This window comes from Gigantopelta aegis, chromosome 14 (assembly GCF_016097555.1).
Source record: "Gigantopelta aegis isolate Gae_Host chromosome 14, Gae_host_genome, whole genome shotgun sequence".
In the NCBI taxonomy this organism is placed as follows: Eukaryota; Metazoa; Mollusca; class Gastropoda; order Neomphalida; family Peltospiridae; genus Gigantopelta; species Gigantopelta aegis.
The window spans coordinates 20,194,899-20,212,096 of NC_054712.1; the positions used below are offsets into that span (position 1 = coordinate 20,194,899).

General features: G+C 37.3%; 1 protein-coding gene across 1 annotated transcript in view; it reads left to right on the plus strand.

Annotated features, from left to right (window-relative positions):
- The first annotated feature begins 12,062 nt into the window (after window positions 1-12,062).
- Window positions 12,063-17,198, plus strand: part of LOC121389127 (Y+L amino acid transporter 2-like) — a 49,672-nt gene continuing 44,536 nt past the window's right edge. The window contains exon 1 of the mRNA XM_041520739.1: window positions 12,063-12,525. Within this exon, the coding sequence (XP_041376673.1) occupies window positions 12,063-12,525 (463 nt within the window). The remainder of the gene's footprint in view (window positions 12,526-17,198) is intronic.

A 17,198-nucleotide genomic window follows, 5' to 3' on the forward strand; every position in this document is an offset into this window, starting at 1 on the left:
GAGCCGCCAGCTTTGTTCCTCCCTGTGCCGCCCTTGGCGCACGTTTCCTCTTCCTCGGTCCTCTTCCCTTCTTTTGTGGAGCAGGGTCGTAGTACACCAAAGTCACGGTTGTCCGTGACCCGGTGTACGCGACGCGGTACTCTATCAGCGTCCCATACGAAGCAAATAATCCCCCCAGGTTGGGGGGTAACACGAGAGAGCATGAAACAGCGTCCGTCTTCATCGCTAGCTCGAGTAGGAATCACCGACCTCGGTGGCGTAGTGGTTAAGCCATCGGACTACAGGCTGGTAGGTACAGGTTCGCAGCCCGGTACCGGCTCCAACCCAGAGCGAGTTCTTAAGGGCTCAATGGGTAGGTGTAAGGCCACTACACCCTCTTCTCTCTCACTAACTACTAACCAACTAACAATTAACCTACTGTCCTGGACAGACAGCCCAGATAGCTGAGGTGTGTGCCCAGGACAGCGTGCTTGAACCTTAATTGGATACAAGCACGAAAATAAGTTGAAATGAAATGAAATGAGTAGGAATCGGACTGGGGTGGGGTGGGGTGTGTGTGTGTGGGGGGGGGGGGGGACTGGAGGGGCATATTCGTTTCAGTTTCAGAATCGGAAGAGTTGTCTCCCATATCTCAAGTCACGGTCAGCGATACTTTTTCAAGATCAAAGCTGAACTCAACAAACTTGTCAAACGTTTTTAACGAAGAGCATTTTTCTTAATAGCTAGCACACAAAAAAACATCAACTACCACCAGTTTCATGTTATATACAGTCAACCGCAGCTACCACCATGTTAAGTGTTAGTTTCAACTAACAAGACAACAAGATCACACACAGCACGTTATCAGATCGACATCAAAACCTCTGACGCCACAGTCCTAACGTATTACACTAAAGGTTCAGATAATACTAAAACCAACACGTAACACTAACCTGCTTTTGTAACATACATGTAGCTGCGTCTGCGCAATAATTATGACTAACTTCCATAATGAGATTTGCTCAACCATCTACATGTATTATAATACAGAAAAATAATAATAACAAAACAAAAAACTAGACAGATAGACCGAACTGACCGAGCTGGTTAACTATTATCTGATGTCTGTAAACAGACCGCGCATTCAACATTGTCGCGATTATCTAAATTTAGATAAGAACTGGCACGCTACATCAGCCACACTGTTTTTAACACTTATGTTACGCAACGTATTGATACGGTTGGGAACCAATTAAACCTCTAGGCTATATTGTTCTTAAACTTCGTCGTTAGGTTTTTAGGTGTTTAAAAAATTAAAAATAATAATTAATGTTAAAGCGATTGACAGTGGGAAAACAAAACACAAAAACTCGCGGCTGATATTCGTATAAAGACCGCGTATTATACATTGTCGCGATGATGTAAATTTAAACAAAGGGAGTGGCATACTACATAGGCCACACTAGTTTTAACACGTAAGTTACGTTAAACGTATTGATAAGGTTGGGAACCAGTTAAACCGCTCGGCTATTGTATTGAACTTCGTTGATGTATGCTTTTCTTTTTTCTATCTGTTTGCCGACACCAGTTCGTTTGGTATTGTGCAATAAATTGACTTGAAATTTAATTTGAATTAGTCGTTAGGTTTTTATGTATTAAAAAGTAAAATGAATGTAAAATCGATTAACATGCGTCAACCATTTTATTTAGGAGTATTTTAGGTATATGTTGCGTCAAATACGCAGGATTCCTACGTCATGTGAAACCCTGATCTATTGGCAATGAGGTGCATGTATGGCATCCTTCTGAGCCGTTTGTTTGAATGGTTTGGAATTATTGCATGGCTGATGTTGGAAACGCGGATTCAATGCAAAATAAATAAATAAATAAATAAAATTATAATATAATCAATCAGAAAAAGATAGATCGCCCGTCGAACTGGTAGGCCTAGATGCATTTTTTAACTCGTCCGTCAGAAATAATTTAGTGTTTTTTCTCTTTTTATGTAGTCCGAAGGGATGTAGAAAGTGTGGTTCTTTCTACGTCCGAATATTATTACATATCCTCTATATAGCTGGTATTCAAAACGTGTGGCACCCTGTTTCAACCGTTTCTCAACCGAAATAGTGTAACAAATGGACATATAAATCAAAAATGTATACCCTACCTTATTCACTAAATCCAGACTGAAGTACTTGCGTCATTATTGTAAAAATAAATCTTCCAACAACAACATAAAACATTTGCCCGCCATTTTAAATTGGCTAAATAGAGGTCAGCAACCCACCCTGCACATTAAGAAAAATATTGACTAACTGTGCGCCCTGCACTATCTTTTTATGCACCCTTTGACTTTTAGTCACCCAATGCTGCATGCTAACTGTTAAGTGTTAGTCTCAACTAACAAGAGACCGGCCTCGGTGGCCATCGGTCAACAGCCTGGTAGGTACTGGGTTCGGATCCCAGTCGAGGGATGGGATTTTTAATCCAGATACCGACTCCAAACCCTGAGTGAGTGCTCCGCAAGGCTCAATGGGTAGGTGTAAACCACTTGCACTGACCAGTGATCCATAACTGGTTCAACAAAGGCCATGGTTTGTGCTATCCTGTCTGTGGGAAGCGCAAATAAAAGATCCCTTCCTGCTAATCGGAAAGAGTAGCCCATGAAGTGGCGACAGCGGGTTTCCTCTCAAAATCTGTGTCGTCCTTAACTATATGTCTGACGCCATATAACCGTAAATAAAATGTGTTGAGTGCGTCGTTAAATAAAAACATTTCTTTCTTTCTTTCTTTCAACTAACAAGACAACAAGATCACGTATTGATAAGGTTGGGAACCAGTTAAACCGCTCGGCTATTGTATTGAACTTCGTTGATGTATGCTTTTCTTTTTTCTATCTGTTTGCCGACACCAGTTCGTTTGGTATTGTGCAATAAATTGACTTGAAATTTAATTTGAATTAGTCGTTAGGTTTTTATGTATTAAAAAGTAAAATGAATGTAAAATCGATTAACATGCGTCAACCATTTTATTTAGGAGTATTTTAGGTATATGTTGCGTCAAATACGCAGGATTCCTACGTCATGTGAAACCCTGATCTATTGGCAATGAGGTGCATGTATGGCATCCTTCTGAACCGTTTGTTTGAATGGTTTAGAATTATTGCATGGCTGATGTTGGAAACGCGGATTCAATGCAAAATAAATAAATAAATAAATAAATAAATAAATAAATAAAATTATAATAAAAACAAATTATAATCAATCAGAAAAAGATAGATCGCCCGTCGAACTGGTAGGCCTAGATGCATTTTTTAACTCGTCCGTCAGAATTTTACTCGCATTTGGCGAGCGGGCATGTACTTTCTGCACCCCTGTAAAACCGATAATTAAATATAAATATACCAGTAAGTAAACAAGTAAATAAACATAGCAATATCGTTTTATTTTGACATAGGTTTTGCGAGATTGCTACAAAAGCAACACGCCTCACCCGCCCGTTCTGCAAATTCGTGATAATTCGGAACACCTCGGCTGATTACGAATAGAAATAGGCCAAAGTGTCCCGAATGATCGGAATATTCCGATAGACAGTACGACTTCCGCTTATATACATCCAATGAGAACAGTTGATGCATGTTATATTAAGGAAGACACCACTGTTTTATTTTTCTGAACGAAAGCTTTTGGTTGCAGTTTCAATTTCTCAAACAATTATATAAGGGGAGCGGGGTTTTTTTTTACGCGCCGAGATATGATTTTCGGGCGTTATACGGGCGTGGGCGCGATCGCCCCCGTCAAATGGCAGTCACTGGTATTAGCAGAGCTAATATTAATTTGGAATTTTCATGGCAGATCGGCACTCTAATGGTCAATTTCCACATCCGTGAGGAAGTATCTAAAGTCTCATTTCCGGTTTTAAAAATTTTAATTTTTCTAGCTGTGGTGGGTGAATTGTACCCTGAATTTACACACATTTTTACCGATGGGTCCAAGGATCCCACCACTGGTAAAGCCGGTATGCCCTTTATTAAAAAAATTGTAAACTTTCTAAAAAAACCACCCCAAAAACGATAGCTATTAGGGCTAGGCTAACAGATAACATTTCGGTTTATACTTCAGAATTAATGACCATCCTTTATGCTATGATAGATTGATAATTACCACAAAGTTAATAGCCCTAATAGTTGACAGCCTCGGTGCTTTGCAGGCTATAGTGGGCTCTTTTAGTGTCAGACAAGAAATTATTTTTAAAAATTACAAATTTTACAACAGGTTGATCACCAAGAAGGTGAAGGTCATCTTAGAGTGGGTCCCCGCCCATGTCGGCATAGGCGGCAACGAGCTGGCAGACGTCAATGCAAAGAAAACTTTGCTTGACGGGAGGGTCGGTCTTTTGGTCTGTTATAATCACAGCGAGATATGCTCAATAGCCGAGTCGCACTTTGGTCGTTTGTGGCAAACCGAATGGGACCACAGTGCCAAAGGATTATGCCGAAGGGAAATGAGTGCGCATTTTGATGAAGGAGTTTAGCGCAATTTTGATGGTCGTTATAAAAATAAAAGGTAGGGAGCTACGTATAGGATTGGAATTTAGTATGCCGAGAGTAGCTCGTAGTTAAGACCTTCGGATGATGAGGTGTCTCCCTAGGTTGCCCATAGGGCCCTTAGAAAGGGCCTGATCTATTCTGATCGTGGCATGACAACCCAGGGGAAACCATTTTGCCATTTATTGACTTTTGTAATTTATAGTAGCGATGAGCGAGCAAAGGGCCGCTACTCTAAACGCATTTTTCCGTTTTGACAAAATCGCGTCTCCGATTACATTCATTTTTCTCCAGCCTTACGTACATTAACAACTAGGGTAATCGTGGGAATTGGGCCGGATATGTAAACTAGGGTGATGAATGCATTAAATCACGTGATTCTGCCATTTTAGTGCAAAGTAGATATTGAAATTATTTTTACAAACATGGGTAAATACTTTAAAAGTATTTAAACATCCAGACGCAACTTCATATGCTTATAATATGATGGGAAATACTTTTCATAAATGATATTCACCAGTGGCATATTTTAAAACAATCGTATTCATAGTTTGTTTATTTATGAAACGTTGGTACTGAGTACTTATGGTGACCGGAAAAGTACTTTGCAAGGGCCATAAGGCCTCAGACTAGAGTTATCCACCCATTTGGTTGTCCAAAATACGGAAACTAATGCGAGAAAATGTAGTTTTCTTGTGATGTGATTAATGGCTGGGGAGCTGCTTAGTATACTGGATTGTTACACTGGGTTTGACAGGTAAGAGGATGCAGTTAGTGAATATGTGCACTTGGTTTACACTGGATACTGCATAATGTCCCCCAGAGCACATTGAAGTCGTGCAAAATTTGTGTAAAATACAGAGAAATGGGTGTGATTCGGTCCCTTGGCCCACGTGTGTTTGTTTACATTGATATAACGCGGAAAAGAGCTGGACAACAGATGTCGTCCTTTCGAGTGTTCAATGGGCCCAGGCAGGTAATGTTTCCCGTGAAATGCTAATGGCCTGGTGAAATCAATAAAAGTGCTACAGCCACTGGGGCTACATGAGAATACCTAGTGAAATTAATTGTGGTCTGAGGTCATAACGTCTCTGGAATACCTTGCAAGGGATATAACTTCTCTGGACATACACGCCACTAATGCTAGTAATGGTAGTTGTGTTTCTTGATAGTAACGCGCATACTTCCGCAAATGACCGGCCTCGGTGGCGTCGTGGTTAAGCCATCGATCTACAGGCTGGTAGGTACTGGGTTCGGATCCTAGTCGAGGCATGGGATTTTTAATCCAGATACCGACTCCAAACCCTGAGTGAGTGCTCAATGGGTAGGTGTAAACCACTTGCACCGACCAGTGATCCATAATTGGTTCAACAAAGGCCATGGTTTGTGCTATCCTGCCTGTGGGAAGCGCAAATAAAAGATCCCTTGCTGCTAATCGGAAAGAGTAGCCCATGTAGTGGCGACAGCGGGTTTCCTCTCAAAATCTGTGTGGTCCTTAACCATATGTCTGGCGCCATATAACCGTAAATAAAATGTGTTGAGTGCGTCGTTAAATAAAACATTTCTTTCTTTTTATTTTACTTCCGCAAATGATATATAAATAACGTGTTAAACGTTCAATAAAGCTTTTATAGGCTTAATTAATACCAAATTAGTTTGTTTTTGAAAAATAAATTGCATTGAAAAAGCATTGAGCCAGTGAGGACCAAAACGTTTTTGTATAGTGTTCAACAGGAATAAAAATAATATAATATACAACCATTCGCCAAAGGTTTTCAGTGATACAGTTGTGGAACACAATTGCTCACTTTAATTCATAGTGTACATTATTTTCGTGTTTTCCTTGTGTTTTTGGGTGTTTTGTTTGTTTGTTTTTTGTTTCATTTTTGTTGAATTTGTATACACTGACAAATTACTGAGTGGCAGTCGCTATGTGTGAAAAGCATGTTGTATATTATTTCAGAAAATTGATATGTAATACACCAACATGGCCAAATGTTTTCAGTGTTACAGCTTGTAAGATACATGATTTGTCGTCATGACATTACTATGAGAGATAGGTTCATTTGTTTTTATCATGTACTCATTGCTCGTGAGATATGAGAGGTATGTCGTTTGGATATTCGTTTGTTTTTATCTGTCTCATTGATCGTGAGATACTCATATGATTTGTGGTTGTAACAGACTGATACGAAATTTTTTTATTGATCATGAAGGATTCACTGCGAATTTCTCAAGTAACAAATGATTAAAATATATATGCATTTAGCAAATATTTTCTATATCAAGACTACCTTGTATTATTGTGTACGTCATTGTTGTACCTACCGGCCATCGGTCTACAGGCTGGTAGGTACTGGGTTCGGATCCCAGTCGAGGCATGGGATTTTTAATCCAGATACCGACTCCAAACCCTGAGTGAGTGCTCCGCAAGGCTCAATGGGTAGGTGTAAACCACTTGCACCGACCAGTGATCCATAACTGGTTCAACAAAGGCCATGGTTTGTGCTATCCTGCCTGTGGGAAATAAAATGTGTTGAGTGCGTCGTTAAATAAAACATTTCTTTCTTTCTTTGCTGTGCATTATGCATCTTTGCCCTGAAATAGACAGTTTTGATTCAGAAGAAAGTATTCAACACTGGATTGAGTGTGCAAAAGGTACACGCCAATGGACACAGTCTTCCTAATTATATTGTGAATTCCTGTAGTGGCCATGTGGAAAAGTTGGTGAAGCTTGATTAATAATTCTTGACCTGTGGACAAATTTCATGACATGGTTTATATTATTGTGTGTTTTATGCTCTTGCTTTAAAATGAAAGTTACAACGTGATTTAATTGTTTGTTTTATTTTACTGTTATACTTAAAGAGACATTCCTGAGTTTGCTGCATTGTAAGATGTTTCCGACTAATAAAATAATTCTACGATTAAACTTGCATATTAAATATATTTTCTTGTTTAGAATATCAGTGTCTGTATATTCAATGTGTTTCTGGTCGTCTTAATATTTGTAAGAAGCCCAAACTCGATAAAAATTATATTTTAGGAAATAAAATATTAGAACGATCAGAAACACGTTTAATATACAGCCACTAATATTGTATGTAGAAAAATATATTTGATATATAATTACAATCGTTAAAAAGTCTTTGTTAGTCTATAACATCTTAAAAATTGCAGCAAACTCAGGAATGTCCCTTTAAGATTTCATTACTTTTTTATTTGTGGTGTTAGTGTTGTTTGAATGTGTGTGAATGAGCTTCTATTTAGGGGTGGGGGGGGGAGAGAGAGTGCCTCACACCCCGCTCTCCGGCGTGGGGGGGGGGGGGAGATGTTCCACCGGAAGGTTAGGGGTAGGGGGCATAGGCGGTTTTGGCCGTAGGGTGAGTTAGGTCTGATCGGGGGTCCGCCCCCTCCCCCTCCCCCTCCCCCCTGGCTGGTCACACTGACGTTCCCAATACGAATGGTACACTTCCCAATACCAACCATCAAATAACCTCCTCAGTGGCCTAGGCCTAACCTATCTAACCTACATCATTTTCCAACCTCCTAAGGGCTAATATTATGTTAAATTTAAGTATATTAATTTATATTCGGAAGTCCGCTCTAAATTGCGCCAAAATTATCAATGAATACTTTTATATATATTTTTTTTTTAGTTTATTTTTTGAATGCGCATACACATTCAAATAAGTCCCCTTTCTTTTGACATTCATAATCTAAATTGTCCCCTTATATTTTCTGTCCCGGATCATGCCCCTGGCTATCCAGGGTCGGGACCCGGGACAGACATGCTCGAAACTTTAGTGGTATATGAGCATGTTAAACCAGTTCAAAGTCAAAGTCAAAGGAAGGATTATTTTACTTAACATCGCACTCAGACATAGTATGGTTAAGAACCACACAGATATTAAATTAGTGAGGAAATCCGTTGTCGCCATAGCCATAGAGAGAGAGTGAGTGAGAGAGAGAGAGAGAGATATGGGACACAAATGTATGTATGTATGCATGCATGTATGTATGTATGTATGTATTGATGTATGAATATCTGTATATTGTATGTATGTCGAGGTTGACTGTTACATACATACATATTAACGCACTGGCGCAGGGGATAATTAAATCCTTTCTGGCCTCACAAATTGTCCCATGTCGTTGCTGGGACTCGAACCTGTGGCACCGAATCGCCCGCAAATTGCAAGACTAACCACGATACGCTCTGAGCTATCGAAGCTTCCATAAAAAGGAAGTTCTTTAACTCAACCATATGCATGGGGCCTACAATCTACGCGGTCGATCCCGCTTACGTGCACGAAACAGTGGGCATACCTGGCACTGGCTAGTATGTATTGATGTATGAATATCTATATATCGTATGTATGTCGAGGTTGACTGTTACTTGCATAGATATTAACGCACTGGCGCAGGGGATAATTAAATCCTTTCTGGCCTCACAAATTGTCCCATGCCGTTGCTGGGACTCGAACCTGTGGCACCGAATCGCCCGCAAATTGCATAAAAGGAAGTTCTTTAACTCAACCATATGCATGGGGCCTACATGTATGTATGTATGTATGTATGTATGTATGTATGTATGTATGTATGTATGTATATATATATATATATATTGTATGTATTTTGGTTTTGACTGTTACCTATTACATCTACGATTTTATTTTTTAAAAGTGCTATTAATGGGTACATTAATTGTTAAAAGGGGTACATTAATCGTTAAAAGGGGAACATTAATCGATAAAAGGGGAACATTAATCGTTAAAAGGGGTACATTAATCGATAAAAGGGTTACATTAATCGTTAAAAGGGGAACATTAATCGATAAAAGGGGAACATTAATCGTTAAAAGGGGAACATTAATCGATAAAAGGGGAACATTATTCGTTAAAAGGGGAACATTAATCGAAAAAAAGGGGAACATTAATCAATAAAAGGGGAACATTAATCGATAAAAGGGGAACATTAATCGTTAAAAGGGGAACATTAATCGTTAAAAGGGGAACATTAATCGATAAAAGGGTTCATTAATCGTTAAAAGGGGAACATTATTCGAAAACATCTTATAATGACTGCAAATTCAGGGCAGTCGCTTTAAATCCTGGGGCGGGATCTAGCTCACTCGGTAGAGAGCAAGCCTGAGATGCCTGCGTCGTAGGATCGAATCACCTCAGTGGACTCATTCACTGATTGAGTTTTCTGTCCCATGTAGTGCGCCAGGACTGGTTTGTCAAATGCCGTGTTATGTGCAGCCATGTCTGTGGTATAGTACATATAAAAGATACTACTAAAACATGTAGCGGGTTTTCTCTCTAAGACTATGTGTCAGAATAGCCGATAATCAAGGCATCAATGTTCTCTAGTGTCCTAAAATAAAATAAACTTTAATGCATCAATGTTCTCTAGTGTCGTTAAATAAAATAAACTTTAATACATCAATGTGCTCTAGTGTCGTTAAACAAAACAAACTTTAATGCATCATTGTGCTCTAGTGTCGTTAAACAAAATAAACTTTAATGCATCATTGTGCTCTAGTGTCGTTAAACAAAATAAACTTTAATACATCAATGTGCTCTAGTGTCGTTAAACAAAACAAACTTTAATGCATCATTGTGCTCTAGTGTCGTTAAACAAAATAAACTTTAATGCATCAATGTGCTCTAGTGTCGTTAAACAAAATAAACTTTAATACACCAAAGTGCTCTAGTGTCGTTAAACAAAACAAACTTTAATGCATCATTGTGCTCTAGTGTCGTTAAACAAAATAAACTTTAATACACCAAAGTGCTCTAGTGTCGTTAAACAAAACAAACTTTAATGCATCAATGTGCTCCAGTGTCGTTAAACAAAATAAACTTTAATGCATCAATGTGCTCTGGTGTCGTTAAACAAAATAAACTTTAATACATCAAAGTGCTCTAGTGTCGTCAAACAAAATAAACTTTAATACATCAATGTTCTCTAGTGTCGTTAAACAAAATAAACTTTAATGCATCAATGTTCTCTAGTGTCGTTAAATAAAATAAACTTTAATACATCAATGTGCTCTAGTGTCGTTAAACACAATAAACTTTAATGCATAAATGTGCTCTAGTGTCGTCAAACAAAATAAACTTTAATGCATAAATGTGCTCTAGTGTCGTCAAACAAAATAAACTTTAATACATAAATGTGCTCTAGTGTCGTCAAACAAAATAAACTTTAATGCATAAATGTGCTCTAGTGTCGTTAAACAAAATAAACTTTAATACATCAAAGTGCTCTAGTGTCGTTAAACAAAATAAACTTTAATACATCAAAGTGCTCTAGTGTCGTCAAACACAATAAACTTTAATACATCAAAGTGCTTTAGTTTCGTTAAACAAAATAAACTTCAATACATCTATGTGCTATAGTGTCGTTAAATAAAATAAACTTCAATACATCTATGTGCTATAGTGTCGTTAAACAAAATAAACTTCAATACATCTATGTGCTATAGTGTCGTTAAATAAAATAAATTTTAATACATTAATGCGGTGTAGTGTCGTTAAAAAAACAAAACTTTAATACATTAATGTGCTCTTTATTCCATTTCAACTTATTTCCGTGCTTATATCCAATTAAGTGTTAAGCAGCGCTGTCCTGGGCACAAACCTCAGCTATCTGGGCTGTCTGTCCAGGCCAGTGGGTGAGTTGTTAGTTGTTAGTGAGAGAGAAGAGGGTGCAGCGGCCTTGCACCTACTCATTGAGCCCTTAAGAACTCGCTCTGCGTTAGAGCCGGTACTGGGCTGCGAACCCTGTACCAATCAGCATGTAGTCCGGTAGCTTAACCACTGCGGCAACGAGGCCGGTTTTAACTTCTTGTATAACCTGTGTTCTGTTTATATTAACTGAATTCAATCTGTTGCTGTCCGGTGGTCATTTAGAAATATCGATTGCACCACATTGTGTGACTGTAACAGCTTGGGGAAAAATGTCTCTACCGCTATCAGATAAGGGCGGCAAATATGAAACTACAAAAAACAACAACATTATTATGTTACATTTTCTGCAAGCTGTTATACTTTAACCTTTTGTCGTGAGCGGCTTTGGAGGATGATTTCAATTTTTTTTTAAAATCGTCTCGTAACTGACATAAAACTACTTATAAGTGGGGGTATCCGCGATTTGAAATGTTAACACAATTAAATGTGATCCCTCAGATATTCCTCGGTTGTTCATCACTGTCCGAGGGATGACCCAGCTAAGCCTGAACTTTCCACCTTTTAGCACGTGGCTCCGTTCGTATATCCAGTGCGCCATTCTGTCTCACTTCAATGGTCGGGGTATGTTTTTAAAAATATAATTTCCCAACAAGTAACTGAAATCAATCAGACACGGTTCGTTAACAGTTTGGTTAGGATTTTACACATTTTGTTTTAAAGTTTCTAAGGTACTTTGTGGTATCTGTGGGATTTTTTTGTTTGTGGACATGTCTTGATAGGAAGTGCGTGCAACCCTTCATCAATACACTGCCAAGTGTTACAATATCAACTTTAATAAGATGTCGCACACCGACATAAAAATCGCTAACGGGATAGCAACGGAAACAGATACATTCCAGTTAAAGAAACAGCTTGGACTCTATAACGGTGTGACCCTTATCGTTGGAATCATTGTTGGAAGTGGGATATTCGTGTCCCCTAAAGGGGTTTTGCAGGAAGCAGGTTCCGTGGGCTCATCGCTCCTGATTTGGGGGTTGTGCGGTGTGATTTGCCTCGTGGGGGCACTGTGCTACTCGGAACTAGGCACGTCCATTTTGAAATCAGGAGGAGATTACTCGTACATAAATGAAGCGTTCGGAGATTTGCCTTCCTTTCTTTATTTGTGGGTTGCCATAGTGATAATATTCCCCGTTGGGAACGCAGTGACGGCCATAACGTTTTCAAATTATATTCTCCAACCAGTGTTCACGGGTTGTGGTCCACCGAATATTGCCGTTAGCCTTCTAGCGGCTTCGTGTATAAGTAAGTATTCAGGTTTGCTAACTTTTATTTATTCATAAATAAGTACACAGTGCATACAATATGTAAATCCATTTGTAGAAGGAAGGAAATGTTTTATTTGACGACGCACTCAACACATATAAATATTATTTTCATATACTTACCGTTTGTGACACCCAATAGCCGATGTGTATTTTTGTGCTGGGGTGTCGTTAAACATCCGTTCATTCCATTCCATTCAACACATTTTTCATTTACAGTTATATGGAAGGAAGGAAGGAAGGAAGGAAATGTTTTAGTTAACGATGCACTCAAAACATTTTATGTATGGTTATATGGCGTTGGACATATGGTTAAGGACCACACAGATATTGAGAGAAAAAACCCGCTGTCGCCACTTCATGGGCTACTATTTTATTAGCAGCAAGATATCTTTTATATGCACCATCCCACAGACAAGATAGTACATACCACGGCCTTTGTTACACCAGTTGTGGAGTACTGGCAGGAACGAGAAATAGCCCAGTGGGTCCACAGACAGGGATCGATTCTAGACCGACCGCGCATCAAACGAACGCTTTACCACTGAGCTACGTGCCCCCGTTTGTAAATGCATGCGTATAAGTCAATGTGTGTAACACTCTTAGATATGGAAGAGAGTTAGCCACTTTGTTTATATAGTAAAGGATGTTAGCGACTTCATGTATAAGTATGGAAGATTGTTACAGATTTAATGTAATAATACAGAAAACAGTGTTAGCGACTTCATGTATAAGTATACAAGATTGTTACAGATTCAATGTAATAATACAGGAAACCGTGTTAATACAAGTATAAAAGTCTTAACGGATGTATGTATAGGTGGGGGGAAAAAAGCTGACATCGGCTTCATGTATACATCTGAAAACGATTTTGCTGTTTCATGTATAAGTATGCCACCATGTTAGTGATTTCAAGTACATGAATAAGTATGAACGTTTGTTAATGGTTGTATGTATAATATAGAAGGCTGATTTTCATTTATAAGTATAAAAAGCTGTTAGCAACTCGATCAAAGTGTGTTTCCAGTTTCATGTATAAGTATAAAAATTACAGTGTTGCCAGCGGGAAGGAAGGAAATGGTTTATTTAACGACGCACTCAATGTTGACGGGCGGGATCCAGCTTAGTCAGTACGGCGCTTGCTTGAAGTACTTGGGTCGAATCATCTCAGTAGACCCATTCTCTGTTTGGGTGTTTTCCCCACCCCAACCAGTGCACCACCAAAGGTATATAAAAATCGTGGTATGTGTTGTTCTTTCCGTGGGAACATGCTTTTAAAAGATACCTTTCTACTAATAGAATAATGTGGCCGCGGGTTTCCTTTAAGTCTATATGTTAGAATTGCCAAATGTTTGACATTCAAAGGAATTAAAGGGACATTTCTGACTTCGCTGCATTGTAAAATGTTTCCGACTAATAAAATATTTCTACGATTAAACTTACATATTAAATATATTTTCTTGTTTAGAATATGAGTGTCTGTATATTCAATATGTTTCTGGTCGTCTTAATATTTGTAAGAATCCAAATAATTTCGTATGTACGAACAAAAGATATTTTAAGAAATAAAATGAAACTTAAAGGCATACTGTCACGGATTTAAGGACCTTATTTCTCTAACAATGGATAATAAATACAAATTACATTAATTGTTACAAACCAAATCTAGCTATCGCATCACCTTAACTGAACCATGATGGAGTGAAATCCATGTCAACGCTCTCGGCAATTTTAGTTTTTTAATTATGGACCATTGCCATAATTCAATTATTTTTACAAAATATCATTAATAAATGGAGTATGGTAGTTATGGAGATGGTTGAATAAAATACATTTATTGACAAATCAAATTATTTTTGTTCAGGTAATACTTTGTTAGTCCATTAAATAGGTCAGTGGTCTGTGACAATATGTAATTACAATCGTTAAAAAATCTGTGTTGGTCGATAACATCTTAAAAATTGCAGCAAACTCAGGAATGTCCCTTTAATAAATTAATGTGTTCTAATAATACATTTTTTTAACTTGAATTTTGTATTGGCAGCTCCATGCATAAATATTAAACGAATTCAGAGGAAACCCGCGACATTTTCCCACTATCAGTAACTAATCTGCATTTAAGTATGAAATGCTATTTTGCGACTTGATGTATGAACAAGAAAGGTTGGTGCTTTCATTATGTAAAGTAAAAAAAAAAAAAGGCTTAGGCGAGGGCCTCGTAAGTTAGAAAACTTATGTCCAATCCCTTTGTAAAATTTAATATACACTATATATATATATATATATATATATATATATATATATATATATATATATATATATATATATACTGTACAGTATGTTTTAATCAAAGTAAGTAGACAGCTAACACTTACTGTTAGCTTTATGCATATTAAATTATGTTTGGATATATGTTATAGTATTTGATATAATACATTTTTATATAAATGTTGGCTAATAATGTTTTCATTTCGTGATATTTTACGACATCAATGCTACTTATTACCCATATGGGCAATGACAACTGGGGGAAAAAACAAAATATAGCTTTCCTTAGGGACAGAAGCAGTCTTCTTCCACTAAATACGTGTTGACGTCATAATCAGTGCTTAACTATATTCGTTGACGTCACAGCTGTTCGCTGATCATTTTAGTGTGTGCAGCGGTTAAGTGCGCCAGTGCGTTTCCATGGTGGCAGTCATGTCAACAACAGTTACTAACTTACGTCATTAGCGATACTACGTACGCCAGAGCTGAGACGCAACGCTGTCTCTTGTTCTCAACCTGCAAACTTGTTTTCAACTGACCTGAACTTTATTTACTCTCAGGCCGTAAGCCACGGCATATGAGATAAATACTAGTAATACAATTATACATATATTTTAACAAGATTGCAAACGTATATGTATTTCACATAAATAAATAAAGAAACATACATACATTTATACATACATACATGCATGCCTCAATAGCTCAAAAGGTATCGTGGCAAGTCTGCAAAGTTGCGGGCGATTCGGTGCCATAGGTTCGAGTCCCAGCAACAGCACGGGACAATTTGTGAGGCCAGAAAAAAATTAACTATCCCCTGCGCCAGTGCGTTAAGTTCTGTATATGTAACAGTCAACCTCGACTCGACATACATACAATACATAGATATTCATACATCAATACATACATACATATTCATATAGGTATTTTAGCCGGGGGACTTCAAAAGTATTCATAATGAATTTACAGAATTGACAATTTACGAAGGACACCGGTTTTCTTGCTTTTGAAAATATTATAAAATTTATATGTATTAGGTTTCGGTTGACAGTATTGTGGAAAGTAAATAGTTCTGGATTCTTTTTAAAAAAAGGCATTTCAGTATATAGTGGAACTCGTCTCCGATGTCGTTACTGTTGCAGAGGGGACATACTCTATCATGTAGTGGTATTCGTGTCCATCTACCTGTTTCAATGGGGAGATTATGGTTTGAGAGTCTAAAGCGTAATAATGGACACCAATATTTTTTCGCAAGGGATGTTAAATATATCTAAAACGTAACACAATCTCTTAACAATTTGTAATTTGAAGCTTTTTCAGAATTATCGATATGAGTGTACCATGTTTGTAGGAATTGATCTTGTAAGTTTTAGAGAAATAAATTCTTTAAAAAGTGTAGCACTTACAATTCTGTTACATTGTGACATCCATATATATGTACAACCAATGTTATCCAATATTGATTTTACAAAGTCTATCCATGTATGTTTGTAAATATTATTATTGTAGTCATTCAACAACAATCTATAAACAAATAATGATAACTTGGACTGCTTCCCTGTAATTAGTCTGAACCAAAAGGTAATCATCCTTAGCTTTACAGTCATAGTTACCGAAAAACGTCTAAGTTCTCCATACAACGTGTACAACGGTGTAGAATTCCTCACTGGTAAAAGTAGTTTTAAAAATTATTATAAAGTTTATCTATGGAATAAACTTTGTTTGTTTGCTTTTATTATTGCACAACATTCTATAAAAACGATATAAAAAAACCTATTATTTTTAGATATGTCAAATAATATTACGAAAATATTAAATTATTTGTTAAAATACATATATTAAATATATATTAAATAATTAAATAATGGAATTAAATGTAATATTTAATACAATAATTAATACAATTATAAATACAAATAATCAATCAATTAATGTAACATTAATCATAATAATAATAATTAAATTTTAAATAATGTAATATAATTAAACACTAAATAATATTACGACGAGATACAGTTACGTGTATTGGTATGATATCTGATAACACGTGGTATGTGTATGTGATGGAGGAGTGGGTAGGTCGGGGGGGGGGGGGGGGGGGGGTCCTGGGTAGTGGAGAGTGTATGAACCTAAGATCGCCATCTGTTGGCAATGGTTAGACTGAATTGATTGATACATTGACCAGCCTGTGGTCTATGTGTCTGTGTTGTAAACTAATCCACGAAGCTAGCGCAGCGTATAATCGTGTCCTAATGGTATTTATAACATGGAGGTGGTTTGATTTAAAACATATTTTATTTTACAAAGAACAAAAAATTCGGGTAGCAGTTTTAAAACTTACGAAACCCTCGTCTATATACATACAATATAAATGTTGACTATATT